This window comes from Corvus moneduloides, chromosome 1, assembly GCF_009650955.1.
Source record: "Corvus moneduloides isolate bCorMon1 chromosome 1, bCorMon1.pri, whole genome shotgun sequence".
Classification (NCBI taxonomy): Eukaryota; Metazoa; Chordata; class Aves; order Passeriformes; family Corvidae; genus Corvus; species Corvus moneduloides.
Genome location: NC_045476.1, coordinates 123,266,383 through 123,290,501, shown reverse-complemented (window position 1 = coordinate 123,290,501; position 24,119 = coordinate 123,266,383). Strand labels below are relative to the sequence as shown.

Here is a 24,119-nt window from a genome sequence, read left to right as displayed (position 1 = left end):
TTTAAAACTGTGGCAAGAAGAATAGTGCATACTGATTATTAACTGTCCATAAGGCCATAATGGAATTTCAACATGGACTATGTTTAATCTTGGCAGTTTCCATAAAAAACTCTTACAGCTTTTAATGTGACTGTTCACAGCAATGCAAATTAGGAAACTGTCCATGTAGTCATCAGAGTGTTTAGAATTCAGTTGCTGCCCTGTTCTCAGTGCAGGTAACATTGATGGTATGAGTGTAACAGAGCAAGATTTTGGAGAGCAGATTTTCACTTAGTGTATAATGACTTCTACCCCTGCCTCAAACAGCCAGATTGAATTCTGAGGACAAGGTGCATATATGTAGTGCTGCATATATATATTTATACATATATATGTATATACACACACACATATGTCACTCTGCACTCACACCCTGCAGTAGTTTGCTTGAGATAAACATTTTTTCAAACATTATTTTCAAAATGCTGTGAGAGTAAAGAAAACAAATACTAGGAATGAAAAACCACATGTATAAATAACACCTCTTTGTCCTTCCTTCCAAAACCAAACAAGAGCAAATCAAACAAACTCATCCCAAACCTTCTTCAGAAACCTTGCAATGCAAGCGCTAGTGAAGACCTTAACCCTTTAAATTCCGTATGAAGCAACATTTCTTCAATTCTGTAAGCCTGACCAAAGGGTTCACAGCTCTGAGGAAGAGCAAGAGGGTGAGAGGGACATCAGAAGAAGAAGAGCCTCGTTGACAGCAGTGATGCTGCCCCTCTCCCCAGGAGGTGCTGGTGGGAGACTGAAGCTTGAGAAGGCTGCCCACTGTGCCTCACTCAGGCTTCAATTTCCGAGTTGTTAAAGCAGCAGCAAACACATCAAACTGTTTCCAAAAGAAACCCTCCCATCTTGGATCACAGAGCTTACATTTGCCATGTTTGTAAAGAAAAAATAGCAATTCCCTTGTGTGGACTAGAATTTGATTCTGGAGTGAAGGGTCTATTGAATATGACAGGACAAAGGACTTGCTCCCAAAATCTTTTTTTTAGCAGTTCTTGCAGTGGTATATTTTCTGACAAAATATGAGTAGTTTTCTCTGAATAATCAGCTATATTTCCATGAAGAAAAGGGTAATCACTTTGTAAAAAGCTTCAGGTTTGGACTATCAAAGAATTGTTTTATTTTAAAAAAATTTATAGAGGCAGTTGGCCATTGTTTAATTTGAAAATACCTAAGAAACCCCTGAAGCATAGGTGTTTTCTAATCTGTGTAAAGTTCCCTCTGCCTTGCAGATTTCTGCACTCCCACAGATTCTTGTTTTGAGGAACTCGCCCCAGCAAAGAGCAACAGGTATCGAACATATTACTAATAAAAAAAGTCAACATCAAAAATGGCTAATTGAATGCATACAAATAAACATAGTCTGTGTAACCTTGGCCATTTCACAGTACAAATATTCGTAATAGGAAAGACAGAAATTATCCCAGCAGCATACACAGCAGTGACTACACTGGACGTATCTGACAGTGAAGATTACAATGCCAATTATCAGGTCTTCTCCTTCCTGACATTGTCATTTACAACAGTAACTCTTCAGTTCTGCTTCGCTCTCCTGAAATGGATGGACATAGTTATAGCAAATTATTTCTCATAGAATCACTTGGTGTCTTTACAAGCCACTTATATTTGAAGCAGGATCCACAGTTTATAGAGTATTCTAAAAGTACCCATGTAGGCTTTCATATGGCATTACATTGCAAAACAAATCCATAATGTGTGAAAACCAGGTTTATGTCAACCTGCAAAAGCCATTTGATAAAATTCATGGACCAATTCTTAAAGTCTAAGCTATAAAGAGAATGAAATGTATTAAAAGATTTGAGGTTTATAAAAAGTAACATTTTATACCATATTTTTACTTTACAAAAATATTGAAATAATCCATGAGTTTTTCACTCTGCACCAGCTTTAAAAAAATTACTATCAAATTTTGACTTGCACCTTTAATGCATCTGAAAGCACCATCAGGGGATACTTTTAACATAAAGGATAATACCATTAACTAGATTTAGGGAGGTATTTAAAACCCAAAAGCTTGCAGCAAAAGCACTCTATTACAAGAGAATCAACGCAATTTTTAGACATGTCTGGACACCAGTCTTGAACAGGCAGAAGAGGATCTTCCACATAACTTGTTTATATTATACTTCAGTGAATATACTTACTAAGAGGTGGCTGAAAGCCTTTAAAAGACATCACTTTCACCTTGGGTGGGAAAAATCAGAGCTGTCTCTACACATTGAGATCTTGGTTGGTCTTTCCTGCTTCTTTTTCTGGTAGGACTTGTGCCACTTGTTGTGTCCCTCAGGCAACATCAACCTTGCAGTTATACAATGTTTGGCACTAGAAAGGTATGGCATGTCACAGTCTCTTGTCACACCTGCATACATTCACACACTGAATCATGCATTCTCAGTCCTGAAACAGAGAAGTTTCAGTGTGTTCAGCTCCTTGTAGTTTCTTCTGAAATATCTGAATGGGGTCCTCCAAAAAGTTTAGAATATGAAAACTATACTTCCTTGTTCTTTTACTTTTTTTTTTTTTTTTGCAAATTGAACACTGAATCATGATTATCATTTAATGAATATCACTACGTGCTAGATCTCCTTATTACTCCTCAAAACCAGAAGTGAGCTGCATAGAGTTTCTGTTGAAAATAACATCAAGAAGTTAAATTGTGTTTAATAAAGACTTTGAAATTCCACAGGAAACAAACAGTTCTGGTAGTATTAATTTTAATGACCTAATTAATCAGAATTTAGTTTCTTTTCCATTGACAGCCTTATAAACATGATGACATTTCTTTTTAATTAAGAACTATTTTGCAAACCTATTCTAACCTGAATGGTTGATTTATGGGAGTGTTGAAGACTACTAAGCTCCTGTTTTCCCCCCTAGAAAACGGCTTTCCTAACAGCAACACTGTGTGATACAGTTTTGTTATTTTTGAAAAGGTGTGGGGTTTCTTTGATTTTGCCATTGGTTATGGAAATATCAATCATTTATTTCCAAAATAAAATGCACTACTGGCTGAAGTTGAAAGCTCTGGCCAGAGCCTTTTTATTGGTTTGATTGTAAGTACTGTGCAGTCAGAGTTTCATAGCAGTAAGGGGTGGTGGGTGAGTTCCTCCAGCTGATGTAACTGATTTGTATGTGTGGGTCAGGGTTTGGGGTTTTTTGAGGCTTTCAGACGATGCTGCTGTATCAGTGTCCTGCAGACAGACTGCACACAGTGGATCAAATGATAATCATGATGATAGCCAGACTAAGAACACTATAGCTTGCTGCTCTACTTGTAGTACGCAGTTTAGTAATTCCTACAGCCCTACTGTCAACCCCTAATTTGGACTGTAACGCTGGAGCTTCTTCAAGCTGTGGTTTTTCTTTGTTTACAATGTGGTTTCATATTCCAAGTGCTCCTGAATAAGGGCATCATCTTTATACTGTAGCCGTGGAGGAGCAGGGGAACATTCAAATGCTAAGATTGCCTTCCTCAGGCTCCTGTCCAACACGTGTCTCTCCCATGCTGGGTACCTGTTCCTGAACAGATCGATTTTAATGACAGACTCCTCAATCCTTGGTGGCCGGGATGAAGGTGTGGATGGTGCAGTGGGTCTCACCTGAAACACAGGCACACACCCGTCCCTCTCGGCAAATTTTTGATCCCGCTCGCTTGTGACACTCCGGTTGTTGGAGATGGAGCGTAGTGTGCTTGTGGCCACTTCTGAGGGAAGGGTGAAGGCAGCAGCAGGGTCCTCACAAGCACAGCTTGGTGACTGCCCAAACCTTGGTCCATTGGGGTGAAAGAAGGCATAGTACATTAGCATAAAAACAATGCCTGTTAAAAAGCTGCTGAACACTACACACAGTGCTGGTATGGCAAACGCATCAGAGATTGGAGGGGCCTTGTACAGATACCAGAGAACACTCAAGGCGGTGTTTTCTAAAAGGATGACAAAATAGTAAATGAAAAGCCTGCAGCGTGTCCTTCCTTCCTTGACATTGAACCAGCTGAAGATATAGATTATCCCAACAACCATGTCGAAAACTATCTCCTCCCATTTAGTGATGCAAAACTCTGTCTCGCAGTGAACGATCCAGAAGGTCATGATGCACCAGTGCAGCACGATGAAGATCCCAAAGTACAGCTGGAAAACCGAGGCAAACAGAGCAAAAGTAATGACCCTTGCTGCAATTGTGAAGAAATGCCAGCAAAACTGGATTATAACAGCCATATAACTGATGGGTTTCTTGTCATCGCGAGAGTCACGGAGGGCCTTTTGGTAGGAAGCCAAAGCCCAAGCCAGGGATACAAGGGATGCTGCAGCAGTAAGACCTAGGAGGAAACAAGAGATGAAGTTAAGGCACAATTAGTATGTCAGCATTTGGCTGAAAACAGTGAGATCCTTGCTGCTTTAAATATGTTCACCACCACTGGCACAATAAATCTCTTCCTTCTCCTTTAGCTCAGAGAAATGGACTTCTGCTGCTGAGATTTCATTTCCCTTATGTCACTGGATACACACAAACAAGAGTGGCTATCAAACCACACTCTGAACCTCTTATCTAGCAACTACATGTTTGAAACAAAATAATTAATTCACAACTCTGAGCCAGTCGGGAATAGGTGTCTCTGTCAGCTCTGAGACTTAAGGGGACCTACTGCAGTTATTATTTTCAAGAAAGAATATTAATTTTCTGATTTTGAGAAGTCATTAAAGAAGCCTTATATAAAGCAACCAAGTCTTTCTAATTAAAATGCCGGCATCATCTACATATAAACTAAATCAATAACAGTGTGAGCTTAAATCTACATGTTAAAAATAAATTTATGTTACTCTTGTTACATCAAATTTTAAACAGACTGCCTTACTCTTGCTGAGGCCCATTTTGGTATTTTCACCACTTTTAAACAGAATTTTAATAAGTAGAAATTATCGGAACTTATTTTCTTCCAGCTGGAAATTAAATTTATTTTAGAAATCTTGGAATTTTTTACTGAATTAAAATTTTGAGTAAAGATGCTCCTAAAGTAGGGGGCTATATATTTGAATTTATATAGCCATTCTATCTCCTATATATCACACAATTGTTTATTTACAAGGCCCTAAACTATAATATTTTAGTAAAACCTGACAAATATTTAAAACATTCAATATGGGATTATTTCTCATAAGATTTCAAGCATTAGTTTTGTGAAAATACAAAAACTGCAAAACCATTTTTTAAAAAATAGACCTTTCTATACTTATTTTGAGCTTGTGTTAGTCTTTTCCCCTCAAGGGATTTTGATTCTTGTTGATAGGTAAATTTAGGAAAAAAAAGTTGCTTTGAAACTGAGCCTGACTTTTAAACTAATCTGTTACTTCCATACACTACCAGAAAAACACCTTACATTCCCAGTTCAAAAATGGTATAGTTCAGCATAATTATTCAAATGCTTTATACTTACATAGCATTCTGTTAGAAATGAATGATGATTCTTTACTAGAAGATTAATTTTTATTTACTTACAACTTGCATCAAGCTGCTTTGGATGGAAACGGGAATTGCAATTGAAATGCAAAATCCTTGCCTTTCAAGTGTATTTATTATTTGAATAAAATTGCAATAAGTGTTGTATACAGAGGAAAATGTATCAAACATTTTATACGTAAAACTGGTTTATTACCAAAGCTAATTTTACATACAGCTAATGAATGAATTCATAAGTCTCAGCATCTCAGACTGAGAATTTATTCATGGACCATTTAAAGATAATGATGCTTCAGCTTATTCTATTTCTAAGCAGTTCCTTAACTTTGAACTAGATATTGAAGTAAATCAAACTGACATGAAGAAAACATTTCTTTTGTCTGCTGTTAAAAGCTGTTTAATCACTTCGACAACCTTTGGTTCTGGATGCACAGCCAGTATTTTTCTTCCCTATTAAATAGCTTTCTTTAGAACTTAACAATCAAGAATGTATTACTTAAATATTATAAATGCTAAGAAATTGTATTAATGGAGAATGGTAAATTTAAGCCTAAATACATGTTGCTATTTACTTTGAAAAAAAAACCAACGTTATTTTAAAAGAGAAAAAAAATCTATGTTATGGAAATAAAATCTATTTAAACAATTCACTTGGCTTAACACACTAAGATTTTTCTCAGTAAGTAGTACAGAGAGATTAATTGCTTTCAGGAGGGATTATTTGCCAATGTTTCTCCCTGTCTGGCAGGGTGCTAATAATGTTGTGAGCCCCCATGAATCCATGAATTTAAAACCCCTTTGCTTTAAAAATAAAATAATAACAAATAATCAGCAGAAATATAGAGCAAACTTAGGATTCCAGGGAGAATTTTAAATAAAACTTCATAACTTTTCTTCCCATGCAGATGCCTGCTTGACAAAACACCAGTGTTACTTCTGGAATCTTCCTTCATGGAGAAAATAAGCTATCAGCAATGAAGACAGGAAAGAGACATGGTATAAATTGGTGTTTTCATTTCTGACCTGTATATTTGCTTTTTCACACTGGGCTGCCTTTCTGTATCCATTATCTCTGATGACAACCCTGGGAGCTGAAAATGTAAGTTCTTGTTTTCCTGTAGGAATGTTTTAAGTCTTGAAAAAACACAGTTCATTTCCCTCGTGAAAGGAAAAGTTGGGAAAGGTAGATGAGTAGGATAAAGAATCTTTCAATACAAACAAGCCACTCTGAACAAGAACTCAAGAATAGCATTATCAGCACAGGAAAAAATAATGTGAGTGAGAAATCCATATATTTTCTTTGCAAGTCTAACTTTAACGACCTCACACACTCCCCCAGAGGTTTGTAGAGATATCATCAGTTTTGCATCAGGAACTGTAAAATCATTCAACTATACATACAGAATATAATGTTAAATTCATAGAAATTTCCACTGTTCTAATGCTAATTAATTCATAGTCATTGTCTGGGACATTAAGAAGCAAGCACAATAGCTATGTAATTCTGTTATTTAAATAGTCATTAATAGGGAATCATCCTCTGCTTTTACAGAACAAACTCAGGGATACTGGCATACGGGAGAGAAAGACGAGACAAGGAGAGGCACAAAAGGGAAGAATTGCCAGTTAATATATTATGCATCTGCTCTTGGCTATTGGCAATGGTGTTAGGGATATAGAATTAAGATAAAGTTAAATGCTTCATGGGCTCCATCCATTTTTCTTTATTGATGAGAGCAAGCACTAAAGAATTATTGGAAGTAAATTAATAATAATAAGAATGATGCAAAAGTGATGCAAATGGCAGCTTGCTAATAAATGTCACTATATAAATAATTCACTGGGAATGGTTAGAAATAAAGTGAATTATTGTAGCACTGAATGGATAATTCATTAATTAGAATATAGTGATGCATTTGCTGACTATATGTTCATATAAACCTCTTTATCCCTATTTCAAAAGAGGAACTAAAAGAAATTTCTATTACTATCAAACAAAAACTTTAGCAATGCAGGTGGTTTAACTTCTGCAGTCAGGAAGACTTATTTGCCACTCAGAAATGAACAGAGATTGGACATGATCTGTGGAGCCACTGTTCATGAAGAACAAGAACCAGCTTTCCCACTTGCTCATCTGCAGTCCCTGCAAAATTTTTGGGTATTGCAGAAGCTTTCTGGTGTATTTGACTCTCTTGTATTATGAGACTTGTATTTAGGGTCTTGATCTTGGAAATTAAGACTAAATAGCCATTCCCAGTGAATATGTACACAACCAACTATATGCTCATCCACTACAGACTGTTACAAGAACAGGAAAGCAGGAATTCTCTAAAATGGCCTTAGGAAGCATGAAAGCATGTTCTTGTTTCTTTCTTTTCTAAAGATGAACCTTTAAACATTTTCTGTGGTATATGACTTGATGTCTAAAATTCTGTCCCGAAGAGGAAAGAAATGCAGGCTTTGCACAGGATAAACATCACAGTTTGAATCAGGCAAAGATGCTTTTGTCTGGTTCTAAAGTGGACACCTGAAATACTTGAAATAGCAAAGAGTGGGAGTGTACATACCCACTTTGCAGCATAGCCCATCCACAGTAGTCAAAACAGCAAGAAAACAGTGCATTGTATCAGGACAACATTCTGCCAGGAACTAATTATAATCTCTTTGGAGTGAAAAATACAATTTAACCTCTTTTATTCTGTGTATGGTTTGCATTACTTAATTATATTATTTGTATAAAGGAAAGACAACTTTTTAATTACAGATGAGTTTCAGATGTTCTCAAGATAGTAAATCTACCAGAATTTCTGTCTGATAAACAAAAACCAGAATTGTGTTGATTGAATTATAATTTTAATTTCTTTCCCTGAAATTATTAATTTCTCCATATATGATATGCACTTGCATTTTATAGGTTGTGCCATTTCTCTACAAATACTTTAAATATAAGGCATAATACACTGCAATGAACTACAGCACATTAAAGACAAGATAAAAAGCCCAAAAACATAGCTTTCACAAGTGAAAGCAAACATATATGAAGGAAAAGAGAATATATACAGAGATATATATATATATTTACAAATGTAATATTGTTTCAAGGAAGCAAACAAGCTCAAATAACTAGATGAGAATAAATTAAATTCTCCTCAATGGCATTTGTGAGAAAACTGATTTGGACTTGAAAGATTAAAGGCATATCTAAGTCCATAAATGGCTTTTTTCTAATCATATCAGTCCATAAATCCCATATAGCATAAGGACAGAACAGCTCAAGTCAGCTGGAAACCCTACAAATGAATGAACCAATCTGAGAAAGTGCTCCTTGACGTTCAACCTGATTTCAGAAATCAAACTCCTGCCAAGGTGTCTGTCTCTGCTTCATCCTTCCTTTTAAACTTGTACTCATCTCACCACTTCCAGGAGTAAATTCACCTAAAAGCAGGAATACCAAATGCAGCAGGACATCTAGGCATGACAACATTGCCTGGGATGTGAGACTTTGAAACATTATTTTAAGAAAGCCTATTTTGTGAGTTTCCTACTCAGCTGGAGAAGTGACATTACATGCATCCAAGCTTCCAGGTGCTTCTCTGAACCGAAGCCAAGGATCTCTAATGTTCATATTTTAGTCCTTTAGGAAACAGCATATCATGTTTGCCTCTCTTCTTCAGCTTCAGAAAATGTCTTGCTATATTTACACAGCTTTTGCCATGCTGCTCTGCAAGTATAGGCACAAGCTAAAGATTCCTGTGGAGGCAGCCTTGCAGGCAGCTTTGCAATAGTCTGTGGGTTTCTGCACTAACTCTTTTGTTCCCATACACAGTGTATGACAGCAGTGTATGTCATGGTGTACAAGCTGTCCTTCTATATGTGATTTCGCACACAGGAGGCTTTGAATGCTTTAAGGGCAGCTTTTGGTCATATCAAGGACCATGTGTCCAGGTTGTCAGTGTGTTTCATGCTCAGGGGTCTCATTCCCTGGCCAATACTGTGAGATGAAACCTAAAGATAAATCTTACTTTTTTTTTAATATGTTCCTATTTTCAAAAGGCAATATAAGCTCTTGCCCTCACCTGGGTTATTTCCCCATAAACATGTTGCCAAAATAATCCTATTACTTTCCCATGTCAGCAAGTTTGTCATATATTAGCTATGCTAAATCAAGACCAAAGGCTTTCTGTTCAACTGAAATAAACTTCCTGAGGTCAGAAAAGGACTTTTTTCTTCTTCCTTGAGTCCTACTATATCTGATTGTCTCTAGATTGGACTGGGACCCTACTGAAATGTTCCACTCCTGTGGTTGTACACTCAGACTGTTTGCTACCCACAAACATGGGAGTGTCAGTGTCTGAGGATGAGTCTCCAGTAGTTCACATTTCCAGTTTTTGCCACAGGCTTCATTCATAGCTGGGGATTTTTAAGGCAACATAGATGGTTTCATCATTAAGCTTAACTTTCTCCCACTACGTACAGAGGTGGAATAATACAGCATAATGGGTGGCAGAAACACTTCCTTGTTGAAATGTAAGTCAGGATTATGCCTGATATTACTTCTTCTATGTGTTACACAATACTCATAGAACATGATAGCATATATAGGAATAATTTCTCCCATGATTCCTCTCAGCTGCTTTCAACAGACACTTCTGGTGAGACACTTTCCAGCTGCTTCTTTAATTTGGCTCTCCACAACAACTTACCATTCCCCTGAAAGTCTAGAAATATTCTACATATTGTGTTACTTTCAAATTTACTCATTTTACCTACTCCTAATTTTATACCAGCAGTGGTTTGGACTCTCTGTAGATGACCAAGGTTAACTGCCAAAATTCTGGCTTATTGTATTGTATCTTTAGCAGTTTCTTAGGGTGTGTACAGGACACCTGCCTAATGATTTATCTCTTGCTGCACTCAAGGTCATATCCACCTTAGCAAATCTAACTGTTAGACAGTGTTGAGAAGCTTCTGCTGAGCATCAATCCCAGTCATAGTTTTAAATACTTGGATGATGGTCATAATTTTGCTTCAAGATAAAATCAAGCACTGTTTCCCTTTGCCTTGCCCCTAAATCCAAACTAAGCCAGTTTTTGTTGTTAATATTTCAGCACTTGTATTATAAACGATGAATAAAAGCAACACAGAGAGGCAACTTGGCATGCAGGGACCACAAGAACCATGAAGGCTGGCTCTCTTCTGTTTTTCAAAAGACCACAGTAAGTAATTGAGGTCTCTCTTTCTTCACAGACGCCAAAAGCTCCACTACCTTCTCCTCTATCTGTAGAAGTAATTGGCTCTTTCAGATACTTGAATGGAAGTTGTACTGCCAGAATACACCAGCTAAGGCCAGTTACTAGTTCACATGCTGGGTGATCTCTTCCCTTTCAATTATATTTTTCCAATATTCGTTAGTTTCTTGTTATACTGAAGATGTGTTATACTTAAGACTTTCAGATTAGGAGTCCTTATTAGCTACCAATCAAGTCCAGTCCTTCACTGGCAGTGACAACTGCCAGGAACTCATGTGTGTCATGCAGTCTGTGTGCTGCCAGGCTTGGCAAGACAGCATGAGATCACTTTGCCTGTTAGGAATCTAAACTTAGATTCCATATTTTCACAGCTAGACTCCCTGTCTGTCAGCTAATTTGGTGTCTTTTATTCCAGTGAAGTATGTGCAGCACAAACATACCCACTGACTCCAGGCTCATTTCCATGATTTCTACATTTCAGGGCTTTCAATGCCTTGAGCTTGCTGCAAGTAGCTTACAGAAATCAAGGGATTATTTGGAGGATGCAGCAACTCCAAGCAGAACAAACCCCCTGCCATTAGCTCTTAAGAAACATTGTGAGAACACAACACTAAGTTAAATACAGGGCACCATCTATGGGAGACAGCTCCACCTGCACCGCTTTGCCCAGTGCTCTGTGTGCATGGACACCTTCCATAACACCAATGGCAGCAGCAGCAGCCCTTCTCCCTGCCACCCAGCAGGAGAGAGACAAAAAGGTGGAGTTTACTAGACATGTAAAAAATCCTGGTAGAACTTAACTCTTGAGGAAATGCCTTTCTGTTGATCCACATTTCTGTGATTTCACTGGTACTCTTCTGCTGAGCTTTTATATGCTTTTGCTTACACAGCTTCTGGACAGATTTTATCCTGGTACTTCACTGATTTGGAGGAACCAGCCACAAAGATTTCCACTCCATGGCATCTAACAAGATCAACTGGAACTTTTTTATTGGAAATGCCTTGGAAAAATATTAACATAAAACCCCCCCCAAAGATGTACACAGCAAATGTCATTTAGATTATTTAGGTCTTCTATTAAAGAATACACAATTAAAAAAATATATATATTGTACTTAGTCTATGAGAATGCATATGCATGAATAGGGAGAAAATTATTATGAGCATTTGTTTCTTTTGCAAAGTCACTGTGTCACCTGCCCCACAGTCTGAATGCCATCCTTCTCAGCTCACAGGGCCGGGGCCTGACAGACCTCGGTGGCTGGCTTGGTGCTGCTGTGGGTGTGGACTGAACCCACACATCAAAAAAGGGAAAGAAAATAAAACTTTGGACTAACAACTGTAAGAGCAACAATACAAAACTAGAACTGAAATGGTACAAAATTTGGAAATAAATCTCTTGAAGTGAAAGCATGGTGGTGCTAGAGACAGTATTGGTTTCCTAATCAATTCTCCGTGAAACTGTTTTCTAATTGTTTTCTAACTGTTTTCTAGTTGGGTGTCAGGTGCCTAGGAGTTGGGATAGGGACACACGGGGTGGCCTCCATGAGGAGAAGTCAGTGCCTGTCCCATGTGGGACACAGATGTTTCCAGCCAGTTTCCAGCCAGTTTCCAGCCAGCTCCAAAGTGAGCCACCACAGGACACAGCTGAGCCCAAAAGCCAATATATTGGTGCCTCTGGAAAACATATTTAAGAAGGGACATTTAAAAATGTCAAACAGGTGGAGGAGGGGGGAAAATAAGGATGAGAGAACAGCAGTGTAAGTACTAAGGTGAGAGAAGAAAAAAGGGGATGGGATTCTCCAGGCAATTCTGGGAGAGAATCTTGGTGGGACAGGTAATTTCCCTCTGCCTGTGAAGGACCACAATGGAGAACATTTACGCTCTTCAGCCCATGGATATTTCTTGAAGAAAACTGTGGCCTTTGGAGAGCCCACACTGGAGCAGTTTTATCTTGAAGGAACTATACCTTATAGGAGGGATCCCATGCTGAAGCAGAGGAAAAGTGGGAGGAGAAAGAAGGAGGAGAGAGAAACTGGTGTGGACTGACCGCAACTCCCCACTCCCCATCATCCTGTGCCACATGGAAGGGAAGGCAGAAGGGTCAGGGATGAAGGAGTGAAATTGATTTGGTAAAAAGGGGATAAGGGGAAAATCTTGCTTTAATTTGTCCATGTTTCTCACTCTCCACATGTGTTTTCACTGGCAATAAATTAAATTAATTTTCCAGAAGTTGAGCTTGTTTTGCCTGTGGTGGTAACTGGTAAAGTATCTCCCTGCCTTTACCCCAGCCCACAAGGTTTTTTGTCCTCTTTTCTCACCCTGTTATGTTGAGGAAGCAGAGTAAATAAGCAGCTGGGTGAGTGACTGCAGTCCAAGGTCAACCCATACATGTAATCACTTCATGTCAATATATTTTTGTACACACAAGCTGTTTGCATGGTCATGGATTTAGGGGCCAGGTTGTACCTGTTCCTTCCAGGACCACTCAAGAAAAAGATTTTTTCCTTTCACAGGGATACATGGAACATTCCTCAAAATTCTGTAAACCCTCCTTCCCCTGAAGGGCGTCTTCCCACCTGCCAGTGACCTACAATGTACTGGCTGCCTCAGAAATGGATGTCTGAGAATATCAAAGCTGTCACATTATTTCCTGAGATTTAATGAGAGGATGTGGGAGCAGAATGCACCTAATACCCAGGAGAATTGGAGAGTTACTACAAATACAGTTTTTCAATGCCTGTAGAGAAAAGTACAAATTCAGAGAAAGGAAGTACCTATCAACATTTTTTGTTTTAGGTTAACATAGTCACAACAATTTCACTATCTTAATTTTTTATAGTGAAACATGCAAAAAATGTGATACATCAATCATGGGTTTCATAGATGTAGACATATATTTAAAGTGAAATGGCACAGTAACAGTCAGTGTAAAATACAAGCCACAGAGCATTGAATCATGAACATTGAGTGAATCCTGCAATTGTGTTCAAAGAAGTAAGTAAGAATTCAAAAATTTCAAACAAGGGAGAAAAAGTCCTTCCAAGGGATACTTGCCTTGACTTTAAAATACACATTTTTTTCTGTCTGAATTTATCCACCTTTTGTTTTCAGCCATTGATTTGGCTGAAGTTCTATTGGGTTCAAATCACTTAAGCATAATATTTCATGGACCTTCAGAGTTTTAAAAATTAAACGTTCCCAGGATATCAGTTTTTTACTCAGAAGCCCTCAGTACTAAAAGCTGAAGACAATTTTCCTAAGCCCAAAATGAGCTGGTGAAAGATACATATTTTTACTATTAATCAAGCTTTCTGATGTGTTTTCCACCAGCATCCCACAAGCAAAACAGCTTGAAATGATCATACTGGCTGCGATATGGTGGAACATATCAGAAATAGTGTCTGGCAAATTCAAGCTGTCTCTTCTGAGTATTTTTTTGAAGACATAGTGAGTACCTTGAACTACAAAGAGCAATATCACACTGGCTCTAGAAATGTCTGCTGAGGATTTGGAAAAGGAAGGCATAAATCAATATTCCAAATACACCAGAGATTTTTTTTTTTTAAAGGCATTGCACTGGCTGTGACAAGCATCCAGAACAGACAAGACTAGAAGTCAAGATGCATTTTGGCATGAAAAATAATCCAAATATCTTATACTAACTCTTATTACAAATCCATAATATGGCACCAGGTCACTGGCAACAAAATTGACTCCACGCAAAGATAGCATGGGGCCCTTAAATCTCCTAAGTCATGATTTTAGGATTGGCTTTCAGTGGTTCATAGGCTCATATTGGCTTTCTGAAAGGGGATAAATTTCAGCCCTCATTAAGGAACTGGTATTTCTCCCACTTGCATATTAAAATTGGTCTGAAGTTAGTACCTTATTTGACACAATTAGTCTAAAAATATTTTGTGTATATAGCATTTTTTTATGTTTGTCTTTTAAACTTCTCTAAACTCTGCAGATATGCTGAGGATAATGCCTGATACGGTGCTCTGGGACAAAACACAATAAGCATCACTCTGAAAAAGAAATCAATTTAGCATTTGTGCAATACCACTTAGCAAAGGAAAAACTGGAGCTGTTAGATCATGCTAGTACAGGAAGAAGTTTCCTTTGGATCAAACTCTTTGCTATGTTTCTTTCATTTTGAAAAAGTTCAAACGTATTTTCACAATAATTCATTAAATAGAGTTATTTTTCTGTTAGTGGAAAAGCAATCACTAACCTGTTCTCCATCTCAAAAGAAAATCCATATTTTCACCTACTGTGCAGATAACGTAAATTGAAACAAGGTCTAACAAACTGTTTTGAAGAATATTCAGCGTATTCTGGAGATTAATTCTGCTTCCAGCTCATGCCATGTTTGGATTATTTTAGGTCTCATTTGCATCTTTGTCTTAAATATTAGTTGCAAAATTATTTATTATCAGTAAGGAAGCTCTACAGCTATATATCTATGCATGTCTGATGCAGTTGAAATATATACACACAATATATGTGGGTAAGTGATACGTATGGTTTGTATCTATGGTATATTTAGAGTTATATACTACATACAGACAGATAAACTGGCACGATTTGAATATACCAAGCAAAATAATGACTCAAAATTTCCTCTGAAAAGCTTTTCCAATATTTATCTGTGGCTTGTGCCAAAAATTTTCACCTTGCTGCAAGTTTAAATGCATCTAATTTCCATTTCTGCTGCTTGTTTAGAAGATTGAAAAAGTTCCCCTGGGTCCTGTCATTAAGCAATTATTTTTAACGTGTAAGTACCCAGAGAGAGTGATTGAATTGCTTCTTCATCCTTTTCCCAATATTCTAGGCTTACGAGTTCCTCAAAGACTTATATCCCAATGGTTGATTGATGGCCTCTGGGACCATCCTTTTCCTGTCCTTTGAATTTCCTTCAGTGGCTCCATCCTCCAGGAAGTGTTAGTCACAGAACAGGGCACAGTGGTCTTATTGGTGGTGTTCAAAGTGGTTTGATCTTTTTAATATGTCTACTGTATATTTTTTTTCTCTTCATCCATGGATCAATATATGGTTCAAAGCCTCAACCTGACACCGAGATCTCAAGAAAGCTCTTCTCTCTCCTGACTGCAACGTCATCTTCTGAATTTTTAAGGCAGGGTATTTCCCATCCTTTGGGTATAGTCTGTGTTTCTGATTGTCAAATACACTTTCCTGTATAAAACCATAATTAGTTAGTTGCGATAATTTTGACCAGTCACTCAGATTGGCCTGTGATGGTAGCTGTCCTGAGCACTATCAACTACCCTCACATCTCTGCACAGAAAGCCTGGAAATGCAAGTCACTGGAAACCCAGCTGGCAAATGATCATGTCATCATCCATAAGGCTATCAAACAAGATGAGAGCAAGGACAGGCATTCAGCAGGTGCTCCTGAGCACTCCCTCAGTCATTCTTTCCGAATTTTCATATCCATCTGGATGAAAGATCTTAGCACACTTTGTATTAGCTCTACTCCTTCCTGCTTCAAGATCTCATGTGATTTTAAGTCACATGAACTTAAAAAATATGTTTATACATTATTCATTATAGTGGCTATCATCATTCTAACTTTTGAGCTTGTCAGTGAATGATAACAGGTCTGGGTAACAAGTCCTGATATCCAATAAAAAAAAAAGAGGTTGCAGAATTCTACTATCTCACTTCTAATTCTTTGTTACCTGAGTACACAGTTGACATTCCTAATATTTTATGCTGAATAAAAGTCAGGATAATCTATACTAATTTTTATTTCTGTGCACACTTTCTTTTAAAATTTTAAGATTTGTTTCTTTATGCATCTGCACATCAGTCTGCTCCATGGCAATTGTTAAGAATGACCAACTGATTTCAACAGAATTTGACACAGAAACAGATGTCTCAAAGATACTAACTTCTGTGAAGTTCAGGGAAGATGGCATCTAGAGAAGGGCCCAAAGAAATGTTCCCACTTAAAGTATAGCAGACTTCAGGCATTTCATTTTTATGCCTGAATTTTAGGCATTTTTATGCCTTCAGGCATTTTTATTGCAACAGCTAGGGACCAATTAGTAAGTGAATAAATATGTCCCTGGCAGCTGGCAAATTCACATAGATCTGACTTTGAGCTAATCCCAGCAGATATTGCCTCTTAGCCATCCAAACCCAAAGTCATGAGAGAGAACTTGGAATAAAGCAGGGAGTGAACAGTACAATGTGAGAACCCAGGGGATCTGAGAAAAAAATAGATATATTTTCAGGGCAATGGTTAAGGCAGGAAATGAGGCTTCATTATTTTTGCTGCTCGAAAAAAGTTTTTCTTCAAGTAAAGAACAGAAAGATTTAGGCACTCTCGTTTTCTTGAACTCATCTACTTCTCCAATATTTTGTTAAAATGTAATGTTTCAGTGTCTATAGACATACAATACAGGGTCCTCCAGGCTGGAACATGATATAGTTCAGGCTGGACACAGAACACAAAGAGGGCCCTGCAAATGGAACTCAAAGACTTAGATTATGTTTTAAAGACTGCCGAGCATCTACCTCCAAGTGCAGATAAATGAGTATTAGTTTTACATCAGTGTGACTGTAAATCAGATTCTCTGCAGACACAAAGGGGGAAGTGACAGTCAGCTGCATACCCAATATTTATTTGATTTATTGTTTTTTTGATACAATGTGACAGCAGATTAGCAAGGCATTTTTATGACACTGATGATCAAGAAGTTATCAATTCACATCAGTGGGACATTTTAACAAAGAGAATAACAATAATAAAGCATTCAATCTATAACAGTTACCTAAGTAAACAAGTTCATATAAAAATCCAGTCTTTTCTCAACATCAGCAGCAGTAGCAACAACTGACAAAAGCCCAGAAGCAGTAGTTCTAAACCTACTGGTGAATATACCAGACTAATAGAATACCTTTACTCCGGCCCACCTTATTAATTCTGATTTGGAGAGGAAACAGAATAGTGTGTGTGCCCTCAGTTGGGGGAAGGTGATGATAAGTTCTTTCCCTCTGGCTTTGGTAGTTGTTTGGATGTGCAACTGTGAATGACTCTTCATTCAGCCTGCAGAAAAATAGCTTATCTCTGCTACAACTACACTTAGATAACTCGCCCCTCTCAGTCAATTATAAACACAGCTGTTCATTAGAAAACAGAGCTCATAGAAAGCCCTCTGAGCCATGCCATAAACACACTGCCAAACAAAGAATCAAAACCAACACCATGACAAACTAATATCCCATTTTGAGATTTGAAAGGTAATATGAAAATACACTTCAAAGAGTTCAGATTCCCAGTTAAAGAAAAAAAAGTGCCATGATCTATTTGAGTAAATGATCTTCCACAGAGAGATAAAGTAAATAGGTTAGGAAAATTCTTTTCTTTTTTTTTTTTTTTTTTTTAATAATTGTGGTTCTTACTAGAGCACATACAAAATACCTTTCCCCAAACACTCTGGCACTGGTCAGAAAAAATATTTCACATTAATCACAAATCCATTCAGTATGCATATAGATTGTCTCTATGTCTCTACAAGTTTTAATGTTAGGATACCAAGATAAATTATATTTGGTCTCCTAGTATTTAATTTGAACTCTTAGCCCTTCTGATGTGGTTATACCATAATGAATTTGAGATTTTTCTATTTCTATTACTGACTGTTTTGAAACATATTATGGGCATTGATACTACCTAAGAATAAATGCAACACTCTTGCAATAACCTAGCATACTTAAATTATTAGGTTTTTTTAAATCTTAACCTGATTTGGGAAGCAGGAGACTGAGAGATTTTGTTTTGATTATGTTTAGAACAGCATATGATTACAAAGTTGTTTAGATGTTTTCCTTAGTCTGTTTTGGAAAAGCAATGTCTATCAAGGGGAAAGAGTGTGATTTAATTTATCTTTCTGAGACACTCAACACTTCCTTCTCCTCTCACAAAATAACCACCATAAGCCATAGCTTAAACGTCTTGTCCATTTCAGTTCTGCATATTTTCCTTCTACTGCTTCTGACCCTAAAAAGATTCAGCATCACTTCCCTCCCGAATTCTCTGAGACACCTTCCTGTTCTCTTTGTCACCTCATCTGCAAGGTTTTCAAACTGCTTTTTTCCCAATGCTCCTTATACTTCTTGCTTTCCCGCAGGTTTCCCAGATAATATATTTGTTTTCTGTAGAGGTGCTCCAAACTCTTAGCCCTCCTCCTCCCTTCAGTGTCCATCTCATCTGGTATCTCCTTATCCCTGTACCCATCCCAGCACTGGGACAAGGTGCTCAGGCATCTGCATTTAGGTAAAACCTCTTGATGACTGGAGCACTGAGATCAGAGCTTTCTGGTTCAGGAATGTGTTGTGGTCCGCCATAAAACCAGACAGCTGCCCTCTCATGCAGCAGCATCCTGTCCCAGCAACTCCCTGCTCTGGTTTCCAGCCTGTGTGTAGTCACACACAGGTTGTACCTCTTTGTTGTTCTTCAGGCTTTCCCCTCAAGCCAGCTCATCTGCTTTCCTTAAACAGCCAGGGTTTTTTAAAATCCCGTTGAACAACTATGGTTATTTAAAAAAAAAAAAATTGTTAAAAGATTGTGCTACAGTAACAAATTTCATAAGAAGCTAATATTCTTAATTTTAAAGAAAGTTTTATCCATGTTACCTGCTTCATATTCTAGTACAACATGTCATATTGAGGACAAAGGTCTCCTTTTGTGAGTAACTATCAAGTCAGCAAGGGTATTCACTGCTTCCTAGTCTTTCCAAAGCAGCCTTCATTACCTAGGGCATTTCAATTCACTTTCTTCTGTTCTGACTAGCACTTCTATTTGGCAAATTATGTCATCAGAATAACTCCTGCCCTGTGCCTCTATACATTTTTATTACCTCTCTTTCTTGTAATGAGGTGAGGAAACTCTGAATACAATAGTCAAGTAATCAGGTAAAGTTCCGTAGACTGCAGGAATATATTTGTAATTACTTGCTGTCACATCATGTTTCTGTCTGCATTAAAATAATTTATGCTATTCACAGAGTACCTAGATCCATAAATCCATAATTTCACATTAAAATAGATAAAGTCATAGGCATGATCTCAACACAGCCTATTCTCAGTGCAAAGACTTCATAAACTGAGTATCTCAGGGGCTTCTGGGAAATGCAAGTGATGTTTGTACAAAAAATGGTGTCTGACAATATTCAGTTAGCAAAAGACATTATTTCTGTCCCCAGTATAAGATTCCCTCTCCTTTATCCATGCTGAAAAGGTGACAAAATTTCCTGTTACAGCTCCATTGTACTCCTCTAAGCTCTTCAAGAGGAGCAATGCTAGCTCCCAGAATGTACGTATTCCCATGAATGGGACATTTAGCAATTCTTTGCAGATCTAACACCTTTTCTCAAAATATTTTAGTACTCTCTGTAGTCATTCCATTATTCTTAAAATAGCTGATGAAGACTGTCAGCGTGATATCCATTTTCCTGATGCATGAACCAGAGAAAAAGGAACTGAATGATTTGCCTGAAATATCAACATACAAAGCCCTTTCAAGAATAGGAACCCAGGAGTTTTAAAGCAGAGTCTATTGTCCCAGCCACAAAGAGCATGGCTTCAATTCCACCTGAGTACCACTTTGCAGCAGGCTCCTTGGCTAAACTTTCAAACACTGAATTACCTGCCTGCCTCAATGCTGTGCTTATCAGTGGACCCAAGCACCACTGCCCAGAGCCAGCAGTACAATCTGTGTCTGCACTGCAGACATTGGCTCATCAGCATCAAGCTGGATCTTCAGAAACTTCTTTCCTGAGCGATCAGCTTACCAAAAAGATAAACAATTTGTATGTTTAGGAAGCCAGTTGGGTTCCACTTAATCTGCCAGAAGCAACTGGGCTTTGAAAATAGGTCCAAGCATGAGGGAGAGAGTGTTTTCAAATTAGACTTTTTACAGTTGTGGGCAGTGACAGGTATTTATTTCACTCTTTCAAGCACTGGCTAGCAACGACCATTCAGAATTATCACAACTGCCATTTCTCAAGAGCTATATAAATCAAGCTATCTTACCAACTCAGCAGCTTTCTGCATTCTAGATCAAGAAGTGCTTAGTTTATCTTCTTACAACTGGAGGCGAAGCCTTGTGCCTGTGCTCACCCAAGACAGTGTTTAAACACTGTCTTTCAAGCATGCTGAGAATGCCTGCTGCAAACACTGGCATGCCTTTGGGTGAGTAAGAGAGACGTTTTCCTGGAGTTTTTCCAGCCTTAGATACCATTCACAAGATTATCACTGTGGTGATAGGTTTGTTCAAGACTTTGCATTTGTGCACAAAAATTTCTAATGGGTTTCATGCTAATTCACTGGCAGTAACTGTTAGGTGAACTAATTCTTCTTAGATCAGTTTTGCAGAGGCATAAAATTCCAATGGCTTTCCTGATTTGAAACAGACTTGAGGACTGGGTATTTATGAGCATAAATTCTATGGGTCATTAGCAGAATTTGGTTCACTAAACCCCTATGAGCCTTTTAAAAACATCTTATCTCATATACTCAGTACAATTATTCAATCAAACACTGCAACTTGAATTTATTATTTTTGGCCAATGGCACATTCCAGCATAGCTATATCTGGAACCTCTGAGTATATACAGGGTATATACTCTGCTGTTTAAATAGCAATTTAATAGCAGCACTGTCTAAATAAGGATATTTGCTTAAATCAGTTATTTTCGGAAATATTCAAGATCAGCCACTTGTCTTTAGAAATTTCTATTGCATCTTTAGAACTCAAACAGCAGTTTTACTGGCATGTTTGCGAGCAGGATATTAACAAATTTCTCTAACTCTACAAAAGTTATTGTATACCAGGTATCACCAACCTGATCTGTACTATTATTGCATGATAATAATGTCCTCAAAATAGAAGTTAATAATGTGAACACTTAAACTCATGTAATGAGTGCCAATTATTCTATTACTCTGCTCAGTGTATAATTACAGAAACTGGAGAATATTCTGGGCTTGCAGTTTCTCTATTGTTGGACTGTTTGGTAAACTTGAGTGGCAGCTTCTCTGTTTTTTTTTTTTAACCAGAAGGGAATCAAGTCATGCAGCCATTTTGAGTGACAGCTAAAGAATAGTGACTAATGAGCAAACACTCCACACTGCATTTTAAAAATGCAAACACCATCCAGGAAAAGGAATTGAAGTAGTCAATTTGTATAATAAATGACTTTATAAGGCATGCATGATAACAGAACTGAGGAAAAATGGGATGCCAGTCCAGGTGGGCTCGATGCAGCAGGCATCCACAGCACAGGACGCCTTTAAATCTTGAAAGGCAAGCACTGCATACCTTGGCTAAATTGTCAATTAATTAAATAATTGACATTGCTAATATAATTAGTTCGCTCAGTTTTGGTTTCCTGGGATGAAATTAATGAAAGAACCCCTTGCACTTTTGAAGACAGACACTTGCATAATCACATATATTTGCCATAGGAAATGTAGGTCCTCAGCTTTCAGAGTAGGAGAATGGATTGAGGGAGTTTGCCAACACATTATCGTGGTATAAATTAAAGCAGCTGGAAGGTGGCTGTCGCTTGCCTTTGCCACTGACAGTTTTAAAGGATTATTGATTCTGCTGACGAGCTTTGGAGGAGTGGAGCCACGTCGCCTTTCCCAAGGCCACAGTCTTTGCACAGGAGGGAACAGCTACTTGTCTTCCAGGGCATCAGGGGATCATTGCACACCAGAAGGCTCTTCTACAGTCCCTGGCTGTGAATTAAGGGCCGCTCTGTGGTGGGAGTAATTGCCTGTGTTTGTGAAATAGGTCAGCCTGCCAAGCAATGCAAGGCTCTTTCCTCAGTTGCAAAGCCTCAAAGCCTCAGAAAACCACCTAAGGTACATGTCTGTGAGAGAAGACCGTAAAGGAGGGAGGGAGGAAGGAAAGTTGAGCAAAGTTTTAATGCTTTTTAAGCAACCAGAAAACACCTGTGAGTCTTTCTGGAAAAATAAGGCTCACCAGAAGTGGTTTTCAGTAGAGGCACATAGTCACACAGAAGGAAAAGAGTACTGCTAAGAAACATAAAGAGCTGCTTTTTAATTCTCTCTTGTGCTGGCTGTACTTGCCAGTATTTCACTTTAGGGGTAAAACTTCTTGTTTGTTGACCCATGGCACAATGAAGTGCAAAGGCAATGCATAACTCAATAGAATTTGAGTCATGTTAAATCCATCATAAGAAATTTATGAAATTTCCTGTTTCCAGTTTCAAAAGTAACTTAAGCTTCAGCCGTAATTAAGTGTTTAACCCCCCTGATGTCAATGGGACTTAGATGTTAAAGCACTTCAGATGAAATCCTATGGGCCAAGATCTCCACATCTAAAAATAACATTGATGTTAAGTTTGCTATAAGACTCCTACTACAGCTCAAAATAAACCCTTATGTTGAATCCTTAGTGCCAGTTCCATTTCAATTACAGTTTTGGAAATGTAACCTGAGGGCACATTGACCCAGTCCCTTGCTGAGAACATGTTCACTGCCTGTCTGGGAAAATTAGTTTCCCCAAGACTTGAACTATGTTTTCAGTGGTAGTATTCTTCTGCTAACTGTTAAAAGCTTCCTATGCTGTTTCCACGGCTCTATCCAGCTAAGATGCCCCTGTATCATTTTTTATTCCTTCAGTCAGTCATGCACCCATGAACTTGCTTTTCTTCTGTGCTGAAGCTCCTACTTAAACAATAGAACTCAATGAAAAATCCGAGATAAGGCTAAAGCACCATTAGAATGACCTTCTGGGAGGGAAAGTAGACATGGCCAACTTTTCTTCTGAGTTAACTTAATACAAATGCTCAGAAGAAGCAGCAGTATAGCAAACTGCTTCACTGATGTTTACCCAGCTGAAACATCAAATAGCAAGTCCAGAAACATTAAAAAATCCTATCTGTCACTCTGATGGAGGGGAAATTATTTTTGCCCCTTTCAAATTTGTGATTATCTTCTGTAATCCAAAGGAACCCTGTGCCATAAATTTCTTACTTTAAAAATTTTGGTTTTAATCAGAAAAATTTCAATAGATGTTGAAGACGCGTTCGGAATTTTCAAGGTTAATTGTCAAATCCTTCACGACATCACGTCAGCTTCTCTGTGGTAAATATAGGCTTGTGATCAACAGACTGTCAACTGTATTTATTTATAAGCCAGTGTTCCTAGAAACACATCTAAAGGCTATACTTAGAGGTTGTGCCACAATACTGCAGTGCTGCAAAATATGGTCACATATGGAAGTAAACAGTTTTGAAAGGTTAACCCTCCTCACTCTTGATATGCTCTGACATCTTGTGGATATCA

At 37.9% G+C, this 24,119-nt stretch overlaps 1 protein-coding gene and 1 long non-coding RNA gene across 2 annotated transcripts in view; one reads left to right on the top strand and one right to left on the bottom strand.

Annotated features, from left to right (window-relative positions):
- Positions 1 to 2,576: 2,576 nt before the first annotated feature.
- XKR4 (XK related 4) overlaps positions 2,577 to 24,119 on the bottom strand; it is a 222,947-nt gene continuing 201,404 nt past the window's right edge. The window contains exon 3 of the mRNA XM_032125363.1: positions 2,577 to 4,381. Coding sequence (XP_031981254.1) covers positions 3,435 to 4,381 — 947 coding nt within the window. The 3' untranslated portion in view covers positions 2,577 to 3,434. The remainder of the gene's footprint in view (positions 4,382 to 24,119) is intronic.
- On the top strand, positions 6,060 to 11,797 carry LOC116451702. The gene is made up of 3 exons (XR_004243302.1): positions 6,060 to 6,619; positions 10,629 to 10,736; positions 11,660 to 11,797. It is a non-coding gene; the product is annotated as an uncharacterized LOC116451702 (long non-coding RNA).